General features: G+C 38.0%; 1 protein-coding gene across 2 annotated transcripts in view; it reads left to right on the top strand.

Moving 5' to 3' along the window:
- The window catches only part of EPRS1 (glutamyl-prolyl-tRNA synthetase 1), an 80,942-nt gene that overhangs the window by 14,103 nt on the left and 41,805 nt on the right, over positions 1-25,034 (top strand). Inside the window, exons 5-14 of one of the 2 annotated variants that reach the window (XM_034947110.3) lie at positions 202-341; positions 2,246-2,340; positions 7,487-7,613; positions 8,286-8,478; positions 10,219-10,390; positions 12,499-12,732; positions 13,641-13,725; positions 14,210-14,269; positions 14,572-14,592; positions 21,777-21,887. In XM_034947110.3, the coding sequence (XP_034803001.2) occupies positions 202-341; positions 2,246-2,340; positions 7,487-7,613; positions 8,286-8,478; positions 10,219-10,390; positions 12,499-12,732; positions 13,641-13,725; positions 14,210-14,269; positions 14,572-14,592; positions 21,777-21,887 (1,238 nt within the window). The remainder of the gene's footprint in view (positions 1-201; positions 342-2,245; positions 2,341-7,486; positions 7,614-8,285; positions 8,479-10,218; positions 10,391-12,498; positions 12,733-13,640; positions 13,726-14,209; positions 14,270-14,571; positions 14,593-21,776; positions 21,888-25,034) is intronic. The other variant, XM_003807182.6, reaches the window with a different exon arrangement.

Genomic DNA, 25,034 nt, shown 5'->3' on the forward strand with positions numbered 1-25,034 from the left:
GTATCTATGGTTATGGAACCCATGGACACAGAGAGCTAACTGTTTTAGAAAACAGTTCAGTGTATATCCAGATATTTAACATTTCATTTTCTTTAGAAGCACAACTTTAAGCCATCTCAATTACTTCAATTAGTCACAACTGGAACTTTGCTTTTGAAGCTGCAGATTTATTGAATAGTTTAAAATTATCTTTGCTCATAGGAAATGCTGCCTGGCAAGAACAGTTGAAACAGAAGAAAGCTCCAGTTCATGTAAAACGTTGGTTTGGCTTTCTTGAAGCCCAGCAGGCCTTCCAGTCAGTAGGTACCAAGTGGGATGTTTCAACAACCAAGGCTCGAGTGGTAAGCCTTTTTTTCTTTTTTTTAAAAAAAAAACACTTCGGGAGGCTGAGGCGGGCGGATCACAAGGTCAGGAGATTGAGACCATCCTGAATAACACGGTGAAACCGCATCTCTACTAAAAATATACAAAAAAAAAAAAAAAAAATTAGCCGGGCGTGATGGTGGGCGCCTGTAGTCCCAGCTACTCGGGAGGCTGAGGCAGGAGAATGGTGTGAACCTGGGAGGCAGAGCTTGCAGTGAGCCGAGATCGCGCCACTGCACTCCTGCCTGGGCAACAGAGCGAGACTCTATCTCAAACAAAAAAAAGATGACATTTCAGTCTGTCTGAGGCCCTAGGTCTGAAAAGACAATTATTCCTACTCATAAAGTTTATTTTCTTTTAATAAATTTAAAAGGATCTTCTTGCAAGAATCTGCCATTTTTAAGTCTTGGTTTCACATTTAATTGTTCATCTATATAAAGCCCTAATCTTTATAATTATATAGCTAAATATTTTGATCATCCAGTGTATGTCCCTTAGGCAATCCAAACTCCATATAAATAAAACCTCATTAATTTTACACCTTTGCAATTTTTTCTTTCTTCTGAATCTCCTGGTTTTTGAACCATTGAGCATCAAGTCCTGGGATTCTGCAGCACTTTTTCATTGATTCTGTAGGAAAATGTGACATAGTGTACAGTACAAAAGCTCCTTTTCTCAACCAGAGTTGCTCCACTTCGATCTGTTTTACACTTTAGGAATGTGTTGTAAAGTTTTGATTTAATTAAGGTTTTCTAATGTAAAATTTGAAAACTACTGTCTACTTGGATAAAGATAGCCCAGTCCACTCAGTTGTTTTGGCTACAAATCTTTACTCATCCTTCACTGTTTTTCACATTTACTCAACGAGTCCTGTTATGACTTCTCATGTGTGTAGATTTGTTTTCTGTCCGTCTTCAGTGCTGTTGCACTTTGTTGAGGTCTAATTTTTCCTTGCTTGGTTTAATACCATAATCTCATAAATAAACTTCCTTTTGTCTCATCTTTCTCTAGTTCAGGGTATCACTTTAGAAAACACAAATCCACGGTCCTATTATCCCTGAGGACTGACTCCTCATTGCCTAAAACTTAAAAGCCAAACTTAAAAGGTCCTCTGTGTTTTTGACTTAATCTATTTCAGCTTCCTTCCCTACCCACCCAATATGCATTCCTAACTTTTCATGGACATTGCACTTTTTCCTGCCTTTGTGCCTTACCTACTCTGTTATTTATTTACTTAGAATGAATACCCCATATACTTTTTTTTTTTTTTTTGAGACAGAGTTTTGCTCGTCACCCAGGCTGGAGTGCAGTGGCATGATCTCGGCTCACTGCAGCCTCCGTCTCCCAGGTTCAAGCGATTCTCCTGCCTCAGCTTCCTGAGTAGCTGGGAATACAGGTGCATGCTGCCAGGCCCAGCTAATTTTTGCATTTTTAGTAGAGATGAGGTTTCACCATGTTAGCCAGTCTGGTCTCAAACTTCTGACCTCAAGTGATCTGCCATCCTCGGCCTCCCAAAGTGCTGGGATTACAGGTGTGAACCACCGTGCCCAGCATCCCATATACTCCATCTGATACATTTCTACTTATCTTCGAGGTCCAGCTTGGTTCTTAACTCCTTTTAAGCTTTTCCTGATAAACCTAGGTATTGCTGATTAATTTCAACTGAGTGCCCGAACAGCACCCTGAACATATCTGTATTACTGGTATTTGGTTTTATTTATATTCTTAACCAGATTTTGTACCCTCAAGTGTAGGGATGATGTTCTAGTCATCATATTTTTCATAACCAGTGTGTGTAGTGCCTGGCACATTTGTTGAATGAGTGTGTTCTTAGACATTTAACCATAAGACTTTTCGTTGTGATGGTGGTTGTGTTTTTCAGGCACCTGAGAAAAAGCAAGATGTTGGGAAATTTGTTGAGCTTCCAGGTGCGGAGATGGGAAAGGTTACCGTCAGATTTCCTCCAGAGGCTAGTGGGTAAGAAAATGTAACTCACATTTATAATTGAATATATTTAGTGGGAAAGCTTTAAAACAGTGATTAAATACTTCAAGTATTAATAGGTTAATAATATAGAAGAACATAAGATTTTAATTGTGAGAGTTAAAATTCTAAACGTTTTAACAGTTTTTATGTTATTAATAGTTAATGTTGATTTAATTTGTAGTTTTAGTTTGTCAACTTAGTAAAAGAGACATTTTAGTTTTATCCTGACAGAACTTTAATTATGTAATTAACAAAATATCCAAAAATAAAAAACCTTAAATTTCATTTTATTTTTAGATTTTTGGGCTTTCATTTAATTGGATTTGTATGTGTACCCTGAGCAGTCCTTTTAATTAGCAGTTGAAGTTATAATAGCATTGGTCTTTAAGTTATTTTTTTTCCCCAAATGAAGGGGAGTCCTGAAAAGCCTGTTCCTATTCCTTTCTTTCCATTAGGTTTCCCAACCCCTTTATCTCTTGGCACCCATGGAAAGTAGTATTTGAATAGCTCATTAGAGAAAAAGACTGTTCTGTATGGTGATCACCAGGCTGGGGCTGCTTCAGCCCTTGCCCACCATTCCCCAAGGCTGAGAAGGAAGTCTTTGTCTTCGCACACCTGTCATCCTATTTGAAGTATACTGGACAAGCTTTATAATAGCATCCTTCCAATGATGTTAATATAATAAAATACCTCTTATTAAAGCAGTTAGCCTCACTTAGAAAATTAACCATTAGGAAAATGTTCTGCCATGTTTTGTAATTGAGGTGATTATTTTTTCCAAATTTAAGATTTCCAAATTTAATTTTTTCAGATTTTGTATTCTATCACCATAATGAAGTTCTCACCTTTCTATAGTACACAGTAGAAACTGGAAGATACAGAAACAGTTTTCTTTTAGCTATGTATTTAATAGTTCTTCCAAACTATTTCATAAGCATCATTAACAGTAAAATTGCTTTTAGAATTTCACATTTTGTCTCTGCTTTTCTATGTTTGCTGATTCAGGGGGTGAAATAAAGGGTAGATAGAAGGAGATGAAACAGAAGTGATGACTGTGGAAAATTCACAGACTTGATCATTAAATGGTTGATTGGTAATTGACTAAGTGGATTCAGTCATAAATAATACTTACCTTACATGGTTTAATATCTATAGACATCTTGGGTTCCTACCATCTAGTATTCTGCTACTGTGCACTTGGTATGAGAGGTCATGATTGTCCTGTTGGATAGTGACCTTGATCGTCTAAAAGCCACCTTTTTTTGGCAGTGGCCATTTATAGCTGCGCCACTTGAACATTTGTCTTTTTTAAATCTTTTCATATTTTGTGTCACTGCCACTTCTGGGAATAGTGAGTTCCCCATGTTTGTATATTTACAGTATAATATATATTTACCTGTTGTAAATTATGTCAGAGACTGCGCTCATGAGACAGTTTTGGGGTTAGGAATATAAATCAGTATTTAGGTTTTTTTACTATGCATAGTTTTCATCATCTCTTCTTATACTGTTAAAGAGTTTTTCTTTAATTACTATTTTTTCATTTTTTCTTTTCTGTGTCTTAAATGAAAGGCCAGAAGGCTTGGCTTAGTCTTTTATTCTTATTCTTAGCTAACATATACATAGCAGCTATTATGTACAGGTGGTACCACATGCTTTACTTATAGTAACTTATTAATCCCAACAGCCTTCTGAGGAGGCACTGTTGTTATCTCTGTTTTACAAATGGTTTTGGAAACAGATTCATATGTTGTAGTAACTTGCCAAGCTCAAACCTCTACCATCTGGCTCTAGAATCCATATAATTAAAAATTATACTACATGTATCTGTTAACATGTGGCAGAAGCCCAATTCAGCATCAGTTCTAACTCATGCAGCATGATTCTTTTGTGTGTGTGTGTGTGTGTGCGTGTGTGTGTGTTTTAGCGATTCTGATATAGAGTCACTCTTTAACTGATGATTTTAGTTGTCTTGTGACTTATAGTCCTCTTAGCTTTCTTGAGGTTTGGAATTGTTAGACCTGCGCACATTATTTCAGATTTAGAAATAACATTTTTGAAATAATGTTTTGATCTCATCACCTTTCTTAAATTAATTTCTATATTTTAAAGCCAAGCACATTAACTGTAAAATAATAGGTACTAATTGTTAATCTTTTCTTGACAATGGTTATAACATGTTATTGGGTGCAACGCCCTCAAGTTAAAAGTACACCACAGTATTTTTCTTCCTGGGAACTTATGGCCCTTCATTTAGTTTTATTTTTAATAAATTTTTAATTTTAGAATAGTTTTAGATTTACACAAAGTTGCAAAAATAGTACAGAAAGTTCCCATGTACCCTGCACCCAGTTTTTCCTAACATTAACATTTTACATTATTATGGTACATTTGTCACAACTAATTAACTAATATTAATATGTTATTAAACTCCATCCTTTTTTGGGATTTTGTTAGTTTTTCCCTAGTATCTCTTTTCTGATCTAAGATTTCATCTGGGATATCACATACAGCCCTTTTTAAAAAATTTTTAATTAATTAATTTATTAATTTATTTATTTTTTGTATTTTTAGTAGAGACAGAGTTCCGCCATGTTGGTCAGCCTGGTCTTGAACTCGCGACCTCAGGTGATCCGCCTGCCTTGGCCTCCCAAAGTGTCGGGATTACAGGCGTGAGCCACTGCATCTGGCCTACAGCCCTTTATTATATGTATAAAGTTTTGAATAGCCCTAAATATGTTGCATTGTAGTTGTTTGCATTAGCCTTTGTATATAAACCCTCCTTTTTTTTTTTTTTTTTTGCCATAGCCTCGCACTGTTGTCCAGGCTGGAGTGCAGTGGCGCGATCTTGGCTCACTGCAACCTCCACCTCCCAGGTTCAAGCAATTCTCCTGCCTCATCCTCCCGAGTAGTTGGGATTACAGGCGCCCACCACCACGCCCAGATAATTTTTTTTTTTTTTTTGAGATGGAGTCTTGCTCTATCGCCCGGGCTGGAGTGCAGTGGCACATTCTTGGCTCACTGCAAGCTCCACCTCCCGGGTTCACGCCATTCTCCTGCCTCAGCCTCCCAAGTAGCTGGGACTACAGGTGCCTGCCACCACTCTCGGCTAATTTTTTTGTATTTTTTTTAGTAGAGACGGGGTTTCACCGTGTTAGCCAGGATGGTCTTGATCTCCTGACCTCGTGATCCACCTGCCTTGGCCTCCCAAAGTGGTGGGATTACAGACGTGAGCCACCGTGCCTGGCCAATTTTTGTATTTTTAGTAGAGACGGGGTTTCACCATGTTGGCCAGGCTGGTGTTGAACTCCTGACCTCGTGATCTGCCCGCCTCCGCCTCCCAAAGTGCTGGGATTACAGGCGTGAGCCACCATGCCCGGCCCAAGCCCTTCTTAAAGTTGAATCATTGATCTGGCATGCTAATGACTTTTTAAAACTTGATTGATTTGAAAATAATGTAAATTCATAAACTTTTATGAATTTTTATATTATTTTATTTTATAAAATAATATAATTTCATAAACTTTTCCCCCTCCCATATGGATATCAACTGAGATCAAACCTGTGTGGGAAACCAGGTAACTGTCTTAAAACTGTACAACTGCTGGCCAAGGCAGGCGGGTCACAAGGTCAGGAGATTGAGACCATCCTGGCTAACACAGTGAAACCCCGTCTCTGCTAAAAATACAAAAAATTAGCCGGGCATGGTGGCGGGCACCTGTAGTATCAGCTACTTGGGAGGCTGAGGTAGGAGAATGGTGTGAACCTGAGAGGCAGAACTTGCAGTGAGCTGAGATCACGCCACTGCACTCCAGCCTGGGCGACAGAGCGAGAGTCCGTCTCAAAAAAAAAAACAAACAAAACAACAACAACAACAAAAACTGTACCTCTGCTGCCATCATTATAATTTGAAACTAATACAAGTTGGTGAAAGCTAATTAAACTTCCTTGCTTCATGCCTTGTCAGCCCAATCAACTGTATTTCAACATAGTGGTGTAACATATTTTCTTTTACTCATGTACTTGATAGAAGGAGGGTGTTGATGTGTGATATTGTCAACAGTGTCTCTGATCTGTATTCTTCCTTACAATTGTCAGCTGCTCATAGGAACAGCAGAACAGTGTTTTTGTAGATTCTGATTCACTGAGTGTTGGTGCTGATGAGACCTTTGGGATTATTTAGTTAAAATTCTTTTATTTTTAATCTCCGTGACATGAGTTTACCTATATAACAAAACTTCACATGTACCCCTGAACCTAAAATAGAAGTTAAAAAATTAAAGTTAAAAAATAATCTTTTGGCTGGGTGCGGTGGCTCACGCCTGTAATCCCAGCACTTTGGGAGGCCAAGGCAGGCGGATCACGAGGTCAAGAGATCGAGACCATACTGGCCAACATGGTGAAACCTCGTTTCTACTAAAAATACAAAAATTAGCTGGGCGTGGTGGCGCGTGCCTGTAGTCCCAGCTATTTGGGGGGCTGAGGCAGGAGAATCGCTTGAACCCAGGAGGTGGAGGCTGCAGTGAGCTGAGAACGTGCCACTGCACTCCAGCCTGGGCGACAGAGCGAGATTCCGTCTCAAAAAAAAAAAAAACAACTTTTATTTTGGCATCTGAGAAAACCAAAGCCTAGAGAAGTAAAGCGGCTTTTACTAATTGTCATGTGCTCTTTTCATTTAGTCATCACAGTGACAGTCTCAGAAGAGCTTCTCTCCAGTGGCATAGGTGGGCACCCAGTTCTCAGTAGTAGTAGGTCTTATTAAAGACAAACAGTGGAAGGTAGCGTTGGAAACAATTTTGAAGCAGCTTTACTTTAATTAAATGATCATTCTTTTTGATAAAAAGAAAAAGGAGAGTCTCCTTAAGGTTGCAATGTTTGTAAATACCTTGTCCCCTCTGTGAGATTTTACATTTGAAGTTGTTTCTTATAATTGTTTTATATATGGTATAGTCTTTTTTTTTTTCCTGTCAGGGTCAGATTTTCTATCACAGTACTTTTTGTTAGAAAATAAAATATGACTTGGGTACCAATTAGAAGGACTTTTGTTTAGTTCTCATCTCCTCAAAAAAAAAGGTTAAGTTTAAGTATTTAGTTAAAACATGTTAATGAGTTTCTTTGTGAAATGTTTTTGTTTTAGTTACTTACACATTGGGCATGCAAAAGCTGCTCTTCTGAACCAGCACTACCAGGTTAACTTTAAAGGGAAACTGATCATGAGATTTGATGACACAAATCCTGAAAAAGAAAAGGAAGATTTTGAGAAGGTAATTAAAAGTGTAGTGATGACCCTTTGCCAGAAAAGTGAATTAAAGTTACAGGATTACCTAATACCTTCATGGTATAAAAATAAATTTTGTTCTCATAGCTGCTTTTTTCCCTATCTATATATTACATATCTGAGACCTAAGCCAAGAAATGTCGAGCTCCCATACCAAAAAACTTAAGAGTTATTTTTCCTTTCCCCAGTTATAGAGTTTACCTGAATGATATGTTTTCCTATAATACCAATTTATTAAATGGTCACTGGAGGCAGGTTTTTTGGTCATATAATCTTAAGTTTATGAATGAAATAAACACTAAGTAGGTATTGGAAAATGTGAAGGTTTCCTAGCCTCTTATCTTTATTCAGAAGTATGGCAGTGTATTCAAAGAGAGGGCAAATGATTGTCAGTTCTCCCAGTAATGACCAGCTTTTCCAAAGTAAATGGAAAACTCCATCGTGAGATCAGCTTTCTCAGCTGGAAATTTGGAGGCTAATATGAGTATCTATCTGTTTTTTCTTTTTTGATCTAATATCATGTAACTTCCACAACCATTTTCAGGCTAAATAAGACTGATGGTCTATATTACATTTGCTTAAATGCAGTATCAAGGGTTGAAAATGCACGAAAAAATGCAAAAGATATACTGATGGTTATTTTGGTTTCTTACTACAGGTTATCTTGGAAGATGTTGCAATGTTGCATATCAAACCAGATCAATTTACTTATACTTCAGATCATTTTGAAACTATAATGAAGTATGCAGAGAAGCTAATTCAAGAAGGGAAGGCTTATGTGGATGATACTCCTGCTGAACAGATGAAAGCAGAACGTGAGCAGAGGATAGAATCTAAACATAGAAAAAACCGTAAGCCACATTGTTTTATATTTTAATTGATTATATTGTGCTTCTTTAGTAGAATGTGATTTCTTTTTTGTGAAAGCTGCTAGTTTTTTTGTTTGTTTGTTTGTTTTGAGAAGGAGTCTCGCTCTGTTGTCTGGGCTGGAGTACAATGGCGCGATCTCGGCTCACTGCAACCTCCGCCTCCCAGGTTCAAGTGATTCTTCTGCCTCAGCCTCCCAAGTAGCTGGGATGACAGGCGTGCGCCACCACACCTTGCTAATTTTTGTATTTTTAGTAGAGATGGGGTTTCACCATATTGGCCAAGCTGGTCTCGAATTCCTGACCTTGTGGTCTGCCTGCCTTGGCCTCCCAAAGTGCTGGGATTACAGGCATGAGCCACCGTATCTGGCAAAAGCTGCTACTTTAAATACATTTGGGTATATGACTCATTTGTCTTAGAAATCTTTTTTCTTCCTCTATCTTTATGTTCTTGTTATTTTATTAACATCACAACTGCATGTGAATATGCCCTTAGTATCTCACTTATTATGTGTAGTCTTTTGCATTGTATTCATTCAATTTGAAGGATTCCTTCTGCAACATATTACAGTTTTCTTACTTTAAATACTTAGCCTTTCTGTAATACAATGTTTGATGATAATTTTGTCACCCAAGTCTTCCTTTTGGCATGTGGGTAAATATGAATATAATATATAGTACAAGCTCAGTACTAACCTGTATCTCTGAAATATCACTTGACTGAAGAGCATATCTTTCTTATTCATGGCTTCTCTCCTGAACTTCTAAATTGGGTGATTTTCATTCTGTAATTATGTTGTCAGAACTTCACTATAATTAAACCTGGAGTGCCACATTTGGGAAGTATTAGTAAATTAAAATAGTTATAATGAGTCTTTTTTATTTTGAAAAGGTTTTCTACATTTTCAGAGGTGGCTAACCAATGGACTTTTAGACCTATCTTGATTATTTGAGGGCAAGTGTCTTACATTTCTAGTAGCTTCCACAGAAAATTATTGTTTAACAGTTTGTATGCATACAGGGCAGGTTTTTGCTAGATATTGTGATATAGAGGGAACCATAGCCACTTGGAATATAGAGTCCTTTTTTCTGGTATTAAACTCTTTTCTTTCCTGTGTCACTGTTTTCTATCACCTCTTATTTTCTTGGATCCAAGAGTGTCCTGCTTCTCATTGGGATGATGAAGGGGCTTTCAGGGAGCCCATGAGCTCAGACTCTCAACCTGAGCTGTGTTCTTTAGATAGGCACGGTCTGTAGTGCCAATGCCTGTGGGACCTTAGGGCCGGACCAAACCATTCTGTCCCTTAGGCATGAGGTGGCAAAATAAGAATGCTTCTGCTTTAAAGGCAGAATGTTAAATTTCAGGGAGATGAGAAGAGAAGGGGCTGGCCCATTGTGCCATGATGGGAAGGGAAACACTAGGTGAGCGGAGCCTTCAGGCCTTGTACTTTTTCTTATGCTTAATTGATACCACATGAGTGGAATGTATTGATGTTACCTTTTCTAAAACGTATTTGTATTTGCTAAATGTATTGTGAAACTTCTTTCATTAAAAAATGACGCATTTGCTCTTGGTACTGGATACTGGAAATATTACAGTGTTTTTAAACTAACACAGGGTGGTTATAAAACAAGAACATGAAAATTTATATCAAATTATAGCACTATGAGAATAATTTGAATTTAACCAGATTAGTGAACCGTAATATAATTATCATTTTATAGCTATTGAGAAGAATCTACAAATGTGGGAAGAAATGAAAAAAGGGAGCCAGTTTGGTCAGTCCTGTTGTTTGCGAGCAAAAATTGACATGAGTAGTAACAATGGATGCATGAGAGATCCAACCCTTTATCGCTGCAAAATTCAACCACATCCAAGAACTGGAAATAAATACAAGTAAGTATATCTCCTTCAATATGCTAGGTAGCCTTCTGTGCTTTTGTTTTGATCTTCTTTAAACATGGAGTACAAGCAAAATAGTCAAGAAACCTGGCCTTTTGTTCATCCATGGGTTCACTGGCTGGTGGCCTTCTGTAAGGGCATGTAGCCTTTCACGGGCCGTTTACTCACCTGTCAATTAAGGTTCTACCACATTATTTCTAAGATCACTTCCATCTATGAAAGTCCTGAGTCTGCCTAGAGTTGCTTTTTTTGTATTGATTAGGTATACTGTGATGTACATCTTTAGGTGAAGATACTTTGCTTCCTGTAATAAACTTTGAGTCTACTTTGCACAAATTGATTCCTAAAAGTAATAGTATTGAAAACTTCCAGAAATATGAACAATACAAGAAAGTAACATGTGTTTAGATTAGTTTTCAATGTGGATTTGTAGGTTAACGAATCTTTGTTTTAAATGGACCTTTTCCAAAAAAAAACCCTACTTTATAAAATAAATCATAAAAAATATTTTTTAATACTTTGAAGAAGCGTACTACACATAAATGCTGAATTAAAATTTCTGAAGAGAATGGTAAATGTAAATGATTACTTGGTTAGCTGATGTGACTTACTTTAAACTCATGGGTGCTGACATGTCTGTCCATATATAGACAAATACACGTGATTATATGTGCATACATATCATTTTTCTCAGGATTACTCCTTGTTTTACTAAGCAAATCCTTTCAATACATTTGGAGAAGTGACTTTGGATACACATTTTCAGTATCAAATAATTGCAAAGCATAATGCAGTAGCATCTTAATCAAGTTGTATCTTAAAAGTTATAATATATAATGGCTGGGCACAGTGGCTCATGCCTGTAATGCCAACACTTTGGGAGTCTGAGGCAGGAAGCTCTCTTGAGGCTAGGAGTTTGAAACCAGCGTGGGAAACATAGCAAGAACCTGTCTCTACCAAAAAATAAATTAAAAAAAAAAACTAGCCAGGTATGGTGGCACGCTTCAGTAGTTCTAGCTGCTTGGAAGACTGAGGCAAGAAGATTGCTTCAGTCCAGGAGTTCAAGGTTACAGTGAGTTGTGATCATGCCACTTCACTCCAGCCTGAGCAACAGAGTGAAACCCTGTCTCTAGACAAACAAAAAGGAAAGCATTGGTTGGGTGCAGTGGCTCATGCCTGTAATACCAGCACTTTGGGAGGCCTTGGTGGGTGGATCACTTGAGGCCAGGAGTTTGAGACCAGCCTCGCCAACATAGTGAAACCCCATCTCTACTTTAAAACAAATACAAAAATTAGCGGGGCATGGTGGCGCATGCCTGTAATCCCATCTATACCCGGGAGGCTGAGAATCACTTGAACCCAGGAGGCGGAGGTTGCACTGAGCTGAGATCGCACCGGTGCACTCTAGCCTGGGTAAAAGAGCGAGACTGTCTCCAAAAAAAAGAAAGAAAGCATAATGCACTAATATATATATATATATATATATATATATATATATATATAAATTCAAATTGATACTGCATGTAAATTGTATACATTATCTTAGTCAGAAACTGTTTTTTAGACTATTTCATCTTAAATGTAATTTTGACCTAATGATTTTCTGGTCTTCTGTCGGTTTTTTTTTTTTTACACAGTGAATGGAGCACTGTTTTTGAGTGTGTTTGAGTACTTTTAAGACTTTTAGGGATTTACTTGAGTAAGGGATTACTCAGAGTGAGACTCCGTCTCAAAAAAAAAGATGTTCAAAAGCTAAATTTCCTTAAAATTATTACAGGTATTGTTTATTGCTTCCTACCATGTTATACATTGGCCATTACAGAAATATTATGATTATACAATTTGCCAAGCCAATACCTAATTTTGTATTAGATTGCAAATTTGCTTTTTTGTTTGACTGCTAAGTTGACAACTGACTCATTGTTCTCAAAGGCTGATAATGTTTTGATACACTTTGAGTATTAAGTCATAAAACCTTTTGGTTTTTAAGAATCTCTTAACTTGTAAAGAATTACATTTTAAATTAGTATTGTTGTTTATAATGCTTAATCTAAGAGGGAAAGGGTAAAATGTTTTATTTATTTTATTTTCTTTTTTTCTAGTGTTTATCCAACATATGATTTTGCCTGCCCCATAGTTGACAGCATCGAAGGTGTTACACATGCCCTGAGAACAACAGAATACCATGACAGAGATGAGCAGTTTTACTGGATTATTGAAGCTTTAGGCATAAGAAAACCATATATTTGGGAATATAGTCGGCTAAATCTCAACAACACAGTGCTATCCAAAAGAAAACTCACATGGTTCGTCAATGAAGGACTAGTAGATGGATGGTATGTTTAATGTTACTTAGAATTGACAAGAAGTAAGGACATAGTAGATCAGTGATTTTTAAACTGCTTGAGAGATAGGGAAGGTGATTGGGAGGAGGGGGAATGGGTAGGCCTGTAGAATTCCTGATTCTTATCTTCTTCTCAGCCAGTGCATTAGGGCTTCCCCTTCTTGTTTTAATGCCACAAATAATGGAGTGCCCACTGGGGATCATGGAATGAAAAACACACATGAGGGCACATCCTCTGCAGGTCTTAGCATTTAATAGAAGAACAGTTTTGACTTTCTGGTTCTTGGTATATTTGGTTACTGATCTCTACTCTCTGCTGAGGCTGAGGTTTTTCTTTTTGGCTAGGTCCCAAGAAGGTTAAAATACCCTTGAGTCGAAGTGAAGATGTAAAAGTTTATCTTGAGCTCCATGAAAAGGGTATTACTGCATACTTACTGAGGTTTGCAGATCCCTGCAGAATATTAATTTCCTACATATATTTTTGTTTTATTCCAAAGGGCTTTATAAAGTATATTCATATGTGAATGACAGGATACCATCTTTTTTCTGATTCTTGTGGTCCTATGTGGAATAGGGACCTTGAAAATGTTTGATAAATAAAAATGTATGAATGCATGGGATTTCCATATTTGAAAATGTCACCATTGTGTCTTTTTTTTCAAATGTGCTTCTACTGTTTCCAGTAGTGCATTTATTTTACTGCAGTATTTGACAGGTCAGCAGTTATCCTGTTCCTTGAACTTGGGCTCACTAGTATTGCATACTACCTAATTAGTATAACTAGCTCTTAGACAAATGTTTAACAAGCTGAATATGATTTATTATTCATTAAGTATCTTCTACTCTCCACATCTACACATTACAAAATTTCCTTGGTACTTAAAATTTACATATTTCCAGGGATGACCCAAGATTTCCTACGGTTCGTGGTGTACTGAGAAGAGGGATGACAGTTGAAGGACTGAAACAGTTTATTGCTGCTCAGGTGCGTTACAGTTTCTTTTCCAGCTTGTCTGTTTGAAATTTCAGGTACTTCTATTACTGTCCCTTTAGTCTTTATTATCTCTGTTGTTCTTTCTATTCCTTGTTTGTGCCTTATGATCCAAGGGCAGATTTTTTTTTTTTTTTTAAACAAACTTTTTTTTTTTTAAAGTTTATCACTGCTTATAATAGTGAAAAATTGAAAATGTCCTAAACTCCTAAGCTAGATTTGGAGAAAGGCAGCTGAAGTATTTTTAGCAGTGAATTATATGACTTGACTGTGAGCAGTCTGTAGACTGAACCTTTACAGTGAACTGTTAAGGGTAACCAAATTAGTTTGTATACACTGAGTTTTATATTTCACTAGAAGTAAACTTGAAAGTATTTATCGAGTTTTTTTTTTTTTCTAAACATGCTTAGCATGAAATAAAGGCAAAGTTCTAATTAATACTGCTTGCCCTTAAAATCATGTTGTTATTGTTTTTTAGGGCTCCTCACGTTCAGTCGTGAACATGGAGTGGGACAAAATCTGGGCGTTTAACAAAAAGGTATGTATTTTAACTCTCTGTCTTCTTTTCTCATGCTTAAGTCCCAAATAATGTACAAGTAGAAGTCATTACTGTGCTCATGGTAGAGAAAAGTTTGTGAAGAATATTAACATTTTGCAGACTTTCAGGAAAATGGAATGTTTTCCTTTTTTAAATACATGAAGAGCATTAATTAAGCCTATTAACTATTCCAAATAAGTAACAATAATTGAAACAAACAAACTTGGAATTATGGGGAACAGTAATATTTTTTTCCTTAAATTTTTTATGAACACTCTGCATTTCATTTTTCTGCTTTCAAGCTGCGAGCTCTCTGTAAGAAGGTATTACTTAATGCTTTTATTTGCCTTAAACATAGCTTTTAGCATATTACATGTTAAAACCTGAGATGTTATATGGCTTTGAAGCACAATCACATTTATATAAAAGAGTTGCTTATACAAACGCATTGAAAATGCATTATTCCTAGTGTTAAAAACCATGTCCTCTGGTTTTCTTAGTGCCAAGGGGAATATTGGGATAACTCTATTCTACCCCATTCCCTTGTGTGCTGAGAGGACATAGAATTCTAAAAGTATATATTTCATTGAGTTGTATTGAAGTTTCATTAATTACAGTTCCTTTGTCTTACTGAATCCAGCTTTTTTTTTTTTTTAACTGTTTCTTAACTGAAAGTCAAATGAGGAACATTGCCTATTGACATTGTTAATTACTAATTGGAAAGCAGATGCTTGGACACTATAATAAGGCAAATCATTCAAATGCCATGTTTTAAATTATGGTTTCTGTGATTGTGTTCTGTAAATTCTTATTTGGGATTGCTGCTTGATGGTGCTGATGTCTTGCCTCAAGATATAGTTGCTTGTTTCGCATGTGTCTTGAATTTGTTTTATTTTGGTCTTTCGTGTTTAGTTTTTGATACATAAAGGAATTGTTAATTGGTTCTTTCTGTTGCTGCAGTTACTAATAATAAATATGAGTAGAATTTGCTGGCAAAGTTAACATTGGTGTACTTTTCATTAACAATACAATTTTTACTGATTTTAAGTTTTAATAAAGTTAAACATGGACACTTCAGATATCTGAAATATATTTTACTATAGTCAAATAGTTCTGTAGGGTCTGTTAAGATGAACAACACATTCCTCTCTCTATCTTCTTTCATAGTCTCCCTGGAGAAAGCACTTTCATCTCTTCTAGATAGTTCTTTTGGTATTTATTACTTATATTTCTTTTTTTTTGAGATAGAGTCTTGCTGTCGCCCACGGTGGAGTGCAATGGCGCAGTCTAGGCTCACTGCAACCTCTGCCTCCCGGGTTCAAGCGATTCTCCTGCCTCAGCCTCTTGAGTAGCTGGGACTACAGGCATGTGCCACCATGCCTGGCTAATTTTTGTATTTTTAGTAGAGATGGGGTTTTACTGTGTTCGCCAGGCTGGTCTCAAACCCCTGAACTTGTGATCCGCCCACCTCTGCCTCCCAAAGTGCTGTGATTACAGGCGTGAGCCACTGTGTCCGGCCTATTGCTTATATTGCTGAATGAAATATATGTGTTACTACTTTTTTAGCTATGTTTAGACATATTAGTTGACTTCCCCTGATGGAAGATAAATAATTTGACCTTTTACTTTTTCTCCTAACTTTTTGGTTTGCTTGTAGTTGATTGTCTTGCTTTGTCTCTCCCTCTCATTTGCTTATTTTTTGTTTCTTTTTGTTTTTGTTTTTCTGTTAAAAAAAAAAAAAAAAAAGCCAGGTTCTCATGCCTCTACTCCCAGCAGTTCAGAAGGCCAAGGCAGGAGGATTGCCTGAGCCTGGGATTTTGAGACCAGCCTAGACAACATAGTGATACCCCATCTCTCCAAAAAAAAAAAAAAAAAAAAAATTAGCTAGGCCTGGTCGTGCATGCTTGTAGTTCTAGCTACTTGGGAGGCTGAGGTGGGAGGATCACTTGAGCCCAGGAGGTCAAGGCCGCAGTGAGTCCTGATCACACCACTGCAATCCAGCCTGGGTGACAGGGTGAGACTCTGTCTCAAAAGAAAAAAAAAAAGAAAATTAATTTTTTTTTCCTCTCCCCACCCCTGCGTACTCTTTTTTTCTTTTTCTTTTTTTTTTTGTAGCGGAATCTCACCCTGTTACTTAGGCTGGAGTGCAATGGCACGATCTGGGCTCACTGCAACCTCCACCTCCCGGGTTCAAATGATTCTCCTGCCTCAGCCTCCCGAGTAGCTGGGATTACAGGCACCCACCACCACACCCAGCTAATTTTTGTATTTTTAGTGGAGACGGGGTTTTGCCATGTTGGCCAGGCTGGTCTCGAACTCCCGACCTCGTGATCCGCCCACCTCAGCCTCCCGGAGTTCTGGGATTACAAGTGTGAGCCACCAAGCCCCCCTGCATACTTTTCTGTCTCCACAAGATGTGCAAATTTCCCACCAAGATATTCAGATGCCTTAGGTATACTTTCAGTTTCATTTTGGAGACATTTGCCAGAGCCTTCTGTGCTGCTCTGTAACCTGATTTGGATTCATGGCCCATTGGTTTCTGAAGCATAGCTATCTTCCTAGGTCTCTTCAGCATCTTCCTAGGGATTCCCTTTGCTTTTATTCTGTAATGGACATTACAGAACATTGCCCCATTCTTGGATCTTCTTTTTTTTTTTATATATTACCTTCTTGTTTTCCTGAAGGTAATACGTTATTCTTTGGAGACTCAGTCCAGCTCCCTGACAAGGGGAGGATGGGATGAAGAAAATTTTGAAACCTTGTACCTGACCTGTGTTTTTAGTCTGAAATTTCATGATGATAGGCCATGGTGAGGGTCTGTTTTCATCCGCATCATTGGAAGAACATGTGACTTCCAGTCTGGAAACTCATTCCTTCAGTTCTGGGAAATTTTCTTGAATTCTCTCCCTTTCCCTTTCCCTTTCCCTTTCCATCTTTTATTTTCTTTCTCTTGTCTTTTCTTTTCTCTTTTGTTTTGTTTTATTTTTTTCTGAGACGGAGTCTCACTCTGTCGCCCAGGCTGGAATGCAGTGGCACGATCTCGGCTCACTGCAACCTCTGCTGCCTGGGTTCAAGCAATTCTACTGCCTCAGCCTCCTGAGTAGCTGGGATTACAGGCTTCTGCCACTGCACCTGGCTAAGTTTTGTAGCTTTAGTAGAGGCGGGGTTTCATCATCTCAGCCAAGCTGGTCTTGAACTCCTGACCTCTTGATCCACCCGCCTCAGCCTCCCAAAGTGCTGGGATTACAGGTGTGTGCCACTGTGCCCGGCTTTGAATTCTTTTTCTTTCTTCTCTATTGTGTATTTCTTCTCCTGGAACTCTTCTTGGGAAGAATGTTGGGCCTCTTGGACTGGTACTCTCGTTTCGTGTTCTGTCTTATTTTCCTTCTTGTCTTTTAGTTTATCACAGATCTACTTAATTTTTATCTTCCCACCTTTCTGTTGAATTTTATTTATGCTACTATAGTTCCAGTGTTTCTCTTGTTCTCTGAATTTTCAAAATAACTCCCTATTCTTGTTTCATGGTATGAATAGTAGGGTTTTCTGCAGAGTAGTGTCTCTTCTCCCCAATTTGTTTATTTTGGTTTCTTTCACGTTAAAGGTATTTCTCAGATGTCTGGTTAGAGCCTTGGTTATCTGCTTATGTTTAATGTGGGGAAATAAAGAGTGATTGGAAGCCTGAAGAATGAGAGTTGGGCTTTCAACTGAGCTTCACTGTACAATGATCTGGCTGGGCTAGTTTGTTGGAGAAATTCCATGTCAGTAATTTTATATCTTTTCTCAAGGATTAGGCAGTTTTCCCAGAGGGGCTTCATTGAATCGCCTTCCTGAAGTGTGAAGACCTGGCTGCCAGGCTTTGGAGCCAAATGGGGGAAGACTGCTGAGGGTTTTATAAATCTACTATCATACATTCACTTATTCCCGTTGTCTCTCGTGCAGTACCCTTTCCTTTGGCTCTTTCTGGTATCTGCCAGAATCTAGATACCCTCTTATTCACAGAGTAAACTTCCAGTCTTTTGTCAAGGTAGGGGAGAGGCAGTTGCCTGGTTGTATGGAGTGGGGAGGGGATGCTTCTATGTTTTTCAGCTTCCAGAATTTTGTTGCTGTTATCTTTTTTTTTTTTTTTTGAGATGGAGTACTCGCTCTGTCACCCAGGCTACCGTGCAGTGGCGTGATCTTGGCTCACTGCAATCTCTGCCTCCTGGGTTCAAGCAGTTCTCCTGCTTCAGCCTCCCGAGTAGCTGGGATTACATGTGCCTGCCACCACGCCCAGCTAATTTTTGTATTTTTAGTATAGACAGGGTTTCACCATGTTGGCCAGGCTGGTCCCGAACTCCTGACCTCAGGTGATCCGCCCACTTCGGCCTACCAAAGTGCTGGGATTACAGGCGTGAGCCACTGTGCCCAGCCTTCTCTTCTTTTATTATATTAATCCTTCTGGATTTGTTCCTTTAAACAAAACAAAACCTTTCATTTCTTTTAAGTTGGGGGTTGGGAAAGAGTGAAAGTTGATGAGTATTTTCAGTCTGCCTTTTTTCTCCTAAATCCTGTGAGATCTTTAATCATTAAACACCATCTTTAAAACATAGCATTGTTTTTAGTCAACTGGTAGTAAAAAGGAAATCATTGTGATCATTACTTTTTGTTTCTATTGCTGGCCTTCATGATGTCTTCATACACTGAAACCCATTCCCTTCAACTCTTGAGGTACATACCCCTCTTATTTAGAGTTCATGGCACTCTCAATCTCTAATTACTGCTTTGTTGTTTTCTAGCTTGCTCTGTCTTTCTTCTCAAGCTCTGCAGGTAAGATTTAAGTGAAGCATCAGTGAACTAAATTTAGCGCCGTGGAGTTGTGAAGTAAGTGTTACTGGCAGAGCTGAATCATCATTCTTTGGACATTCTCCTACTCTTCACTAACTTAGCGTTTTTTTTTTCAAAGCAGGTTCTGTTTTAAAAAAAATAAGCTAGATTTATTTGCATGATTCTTTGGAGAAAGAGCCTTATTTTAGGAGTGAATTGTACGTGGTAAAGAAAAGAAGGGAGAAATGGATGAAGGGGAAAGAGATGTGGGGTGATTAGTTATCTCAATATCCCTTTGACAATACCGTGATCCTTGTTTTCTCAGCCTGAGTTTTCATCTTGATAGGAAACTAGTACTTTATTTTTCTGTATCATAGTTAAATGGAATATATCTATAAATAGTTTTTTCCTTGATAGTGGTAGGAGACATTTCAAGAGCTTACTTTGCATTAACCTCACTAGTTTTCTTCTTGCTTTTATTTAAGTGTTAAGATTTTAAGTTTTCAGTCAAGGCAGAAGAGTCACAGGTTTAAGATGTTCATTTTAGAGCTGTTGTCAATCTCTATGAACCCTTATTGACTGCTTTAGTTTTAAAATGTATGTATTTCAGTAGTATAATATAATTTTTCCCAACTCTCATCTCAACCCCTTGCATCTGTTCCCAGCTAATAAAGTATGTAGAGACTTCTCTCCCCACTCCACAAATCAGGAGACTTCCTTCCAGTGAAAGTTTTCTTGAAAATTAAACCCCAATAAATAAAACAAAAACATAGCTGTTCTGGTTGAAGTATGTGAAGGGGATCTGGAGGCCCTCTGGTCCTTCCCCCTCCACTTAGTGCTAGCAGAATTAAACCCCAATAAATAAAACAGAAACATAGCTGTTCTGGTTGAAGTATGTGAAGGGGATCTGGAGGCCCTCTGGTCCTTCCCCCTCCACTTAGTGCTACCAGAATTAAACCGCAATAAATAAAACAAAAACTTAGCTGTTCTGGTTGAAGTATGTGAAGGGGATCTGGAGGCCCTCTGGTCCTTCCACCTCCACTTAGTGCTACCAGGGCACCTCTTTGAAATATTTAGGACTCTTTGGAGTAATTTGAAAACCACTGATCCAGAGACTTTTAGAATTGCATATTTTTAGAGCTAAAAATACCTTTTAAGTCTTTGAATCCAAGTTTCCCAAATATGCCTGATCCTAACCATCCTATGGAATGCTTGTTAAAAATTAGATTTCTGAAATTTACTTCAGACCAAGTTGTCTCAGAATCTGTGCTAACAACTGCCCCAAGTGGTGATTAAAATTAGTCAAGTATAGGAAACATCCTTCTGCTCCTTTTGGCAGCGGAGGAAACAGCTGCAATGAACTAAGTTTCTTAGGCAGGGTTGTCTAGTTTTAGCTTTTTTAAAGAAATTATATCTTACTGACTTAAATACTGAACTGAGTAGTCAGTCACGAATTAAATCTTTGATTATTCCAGCCCAGTAGAAGCTGAAAGGAGAAATCCTTAGCTAGTAAGAATGAACTTTAAGCCTCAAGGAAGGAATGAAACAGTAAACTTGAGAAAGGCTGGTACTGATTTAGTATTAGCATGAAATATAAGCAGATGAGGATTAGCAGATGAGGAGAAGTTAAATAGCTTTTCAAACTTTGCGTGAATGACCTCTCTGAGGATGGCTTCCTCTCTGAGTTCATTCAGAATTTCCACGATATCATTCTTTTTAGAAGCTGAAAACTACCTTCAACACTGACAAAAAAACCAACCCAATAATGGCAACAATGGAAAAATAAAAACAAATTTAATTATACCACTGTTTTCTGCATTCTTCTAATGAGAAAAAATAACTTCCATTACTTAGCTGTTTGACTCTGCTTTCATCTACATTTTTCTCACATGTGCTTTATATATAGTGTCTAAACATTGCTCTTGTGATTGGTCATCATGACTAATTTTACACTGAACAGTGAAGTGAGAAAAATACATCAGCTCCAGAAGGGGATGCTACTGATGATTTGGAAGTAGAATAGGTTACAGCATAATGTGTATGACCATTTATTCAGGCAATCTGCAAATATTTATTGATTACCTATATGAGACAGACCCTAGCTAGGTACTGGGAATATACTGAGAATATACTGGTCTATATATACTGGCCTCTACATATAGCATGTAAACCAGTAGAAATGTCATTTATACTTTTAATCTATAGAATTGCCTTATTATAGTGACCGAATGCTATTCTGCTTTTGATGGTGATGTGTTACCCTAACACTGATTAAAGAAAACAATACTGAAACAAAAATATCCGTATTCTCTTAAAATGGACTTGTCCAAACTATAAAATTGAATATCACATTTACCTTTAGGATTAAGATATAACCCCACTGGAAAACTTTTCCTTGCCTTCTAATACCAGATTTTAAAATTATTTTCAAAATAACTCTAATATTATGCTTTAATTGGTTTCTTTTCACCTGCCAGTAGCTATTCTTGTGAAAGAAGTCTAAATCCTTCATGTAGTCTTGGTTTACAGTTGTTTCTCTTTTTTCTGCTTAATGGTAAATATCAGAAAAGAGTTAACAGTTGAAAAAAAATTAGTAAATGCAGTAACAAGAAAGCCAGTTAGTATTCCTGTGCTATTATTTATTTTGCTTATGGCGCTCTATAAGATATCGCAGTGTTTTAACATGAGGATGTATTTGTTGCAGGTTATTGACCCAGTGGCTCCACGATATGTTGCATTACTGAAGAAAGAAGTGATCCCAGTGAATGTACCTGAAGCTCAGGAGGAGATGAAAGAAGTAGCCAAACACCCAAAGGTCACTCTTACAGTTTCACCAATGTGTTTCTCTCTGTTAAAAGAAGGAGCAGGAAATAAAAAGGAAAATGTGCTTTCATGGCAGTGGCATGATTTTGAGATGATTTTCTTTCTTTCTTTCTTTCTTTTTTTTTTTTTTTGAGACGGAGTCTTGCTATGTCTCCAGGCTGGAGTGCAGTGGGGCGATCTCGGCTCACTGCAACCCCTGCCTCCCGGGTTCACGCCATTCTCCTGCCTCAGCCTCCTGAGTAGCTGGAATTACAGGTGCCCGCCACTACGCCTAGCTAATTTTCGTATTTTTAGTGGAGATGGGGTTTCACCATGTTGGCCAGGTTGGTCTCAATCTCCTGACCTCGTGATCTGCCTGTGTCGGCCTCCCAAAGTGCTGGAATTACAGGCGTGAGCCACTGCGCCCGGCTGAGATGATTTTCTATTCAACATTGTCAGGATTTGATACTAATCGAAGTAAATCTTTTTTGGATTTTTTGCCTTAAAAAAGTTTATTTTAGTAACAATCCACAGTACATCACACACAACTGTTATGCTCAGTTGGTGCTTATTTTTTATTGTGTAGAGTTAGCATATTAGTGTGTAATAAGAATTTATCTCTTCCTAGAGTAATCCTGAAAGATGAGTTATAATTCAAGCTCCTATCTTTATATGGAATCTGAAGTGCATTCTCTATTAACTAGGGTATTCCCTGTCACCTTTGTCTTTAAGCCAAAACATTAGACCTACTACTGTTGAATCACAGCTTGACTTCAGAGTCTCTTACACTGTCATTTCCTCTGTTTGGAAAGTATAAGTGAAGGGTCCATCTAAATTCTGAATAGAATTTTTTTTTTTTTTTTTTTTTTTTTTTGAGACAGTTGCGCTTTGTGGCCCAGGTTGGAGTGCAGTGGCATGATTCTGGCTCACTGCAACTTCTGCCTCCCGGCTTCAAGTGATTCTCATGCCTTAGCCTCCTGAGTAGCTTGGATTACAGGTGTGCGCCACTACACCCAGCAATGTTTGTATTTTTAGTAGAGATGGGGTTTTGCCATGTTGGCGGCCAGGCTGGTCTTGAACTCCTGGCCTCAAATGATCTGCTTGCCTCGTCCTCCCAAAATACTGGGATTATAGGCATGAGCCACTGTGCTCAGCCCTGAATAGAAATCTTAAATACAAGTACCATAGAGTACTTTTTTGTTAAGCTGTGGTCATCCCAGATCCTTATGACTGCTTAGTTGACAATTTTGAAGCAAAATAAGATTTTTTTTTTTTTTAATTTTGAAATGGGCCTTGCTCTGGTGCCCAGGCTGGAGTGCAGTGGCCTGATCTCAGCTCACTGCATCCTCTATCTTGGTCTCAAGTGATCCTTCCACCTCAGCATCCTGAATACCTGGGACTACAGGTTCATGTCACCATATCTGGCTCATTTTTGTACTTTTTTGTAGAGACAGGTTTAGACCATGTTGCCAAGGCTGGTATTTGTAGAGGCAGGGTTTCACCATGTTGCCCAGGCTGGTAAAAGAGTTGTTTTATTTCAGCTTTACAAGTTGTCTATAAATAACTTTATTATATACTGAAAATTACGTTCACAGACTAACGCATATACTAGTAGCCAAGCTTATAACTGTGTTCGTAGACTAACTCACATATAAGATGATGTGCATTGCAAAGAGCTATACATATTCTAAATTGTAGCTTTATATGATTGTCTTCCCATGTATGTCATTATCTACTTTTTAATTTTAAAGATTTGAATCCTAATAAGATTTGGGGTGCGCGTTTAGTTGATTGGTTTGGCTTTGTCTTTCTTTATATCTGATTGTTTTGACCAGGTAAGTAGTAGTATCTGACCTGCCATATCACCTACCATACAGTTAGTATAAATCTGAAGCATATTGAATATTTTAAAATTTGAATCATGAGAATAAAAGTTTTGAAGGGTGCTTATTTTTTAAAAGACAATTGTGGTCTGATAGTTTAGATTAAATTACTAGGTTGGTGGCTCATGCCTGTAATCCTAGCACTTTGAGAGGTGGAGGTGGGAAGATCATTTGAGGCCAGGAGTTCAAGACCAGCCTGGTCAACATAGCAAGACTCTGTCTCTACGAAAAATAAAAAAATTAGCCAGGCATTATGGTTCATGCTTATAATCTCAGAGGTAGGTGGATCACTTGAGCTCAGGAGTTCAAGGCTGCAGTGAGCTATGACTATACCACTGCACTCCAGCCTGGGTGACTGATCAAAACCCTACCTCAAATAAAATTTAAAAAATTAAATTACTAAGTACTGCTCATTGTTAAAAATAAGAACTAATTGTTAAGGAAGCACACTCTTAAATTGTGACTGGATTACTCAGTTTGCTCTGTGGAATTTTCATTATAACATTTCCGTCGCAAAGTATTTTTTATTTAGCCTGTCAGTATTCTATTCTGAGCTTAGTATGTTATCTGTTGTTAAAACATACTAATTTTTCTGAAATGCATTGGTGAGTTCATTGAACAGTTGTTAAACACATGCTGGTTAATGTTTATTTCAAAAGATCTTCTTACTTTTTTTTTTAATTCTGCCAAATAAAAACTGAAATTATGGCGTTCTTTTTATTCTCCGCATCTCTTTTTCTTTCCATATCATACACACTGGAAAGGCAGAAAATTTACTTATCTATATCTATATAGATAATACTTTCTTTAAAGTTTGTCTTCTAAAATCTGAAAGGTCCGTAATTTCCTGCTAAGGTGGCATCTGTTGTCCTATAATGTCCCATAGCCACTGCTCAAGAATGACTTATTTTCTCCTTTGCTGCAGAAGCAGTGAGATTCTTTTATCTTTTTTTTTTTTTTTTTGGTGACGGAGTCTCGCTCTGTTGCCCAGGCTGGAGTGCCGTGATGCAATCTCGGCTCACTGCAGCCTCTGCCTCCCAGGTTCAAGTGATTCTCCCGCCTCAGCCTCCCAAGTAGCTGGGACTACAGGTGCATGCCACCACGCCCAGTTAACTTTCTGTATTTTTAGTAGAGACGGGGTTTCACCGTGTTAGCCAGGATGATCTCGATCTCCTGACCTCGTGCTCTGCCCACCTCAGCTGGGATTACAGGCGTAAGCCACCATGCCCAGCGAAGCAGTGGCCACCCAAAGTGCTGGGATTACAGGTGTGAGCCAC

This window comes from Pan paniscus, chromosome 1 (assembly GCF_029289425.2).
Source record: "Pan paniscus chromosome 1, NHGRI_mPanPan1-v2.0_pri, whole genome shotgun sequence".
Taxonomy (NCBI): Eukaryota; Metazoa; Chordata; class Mammalia; order Primates; family Hominidae; genus Pan; species Pan paniscus.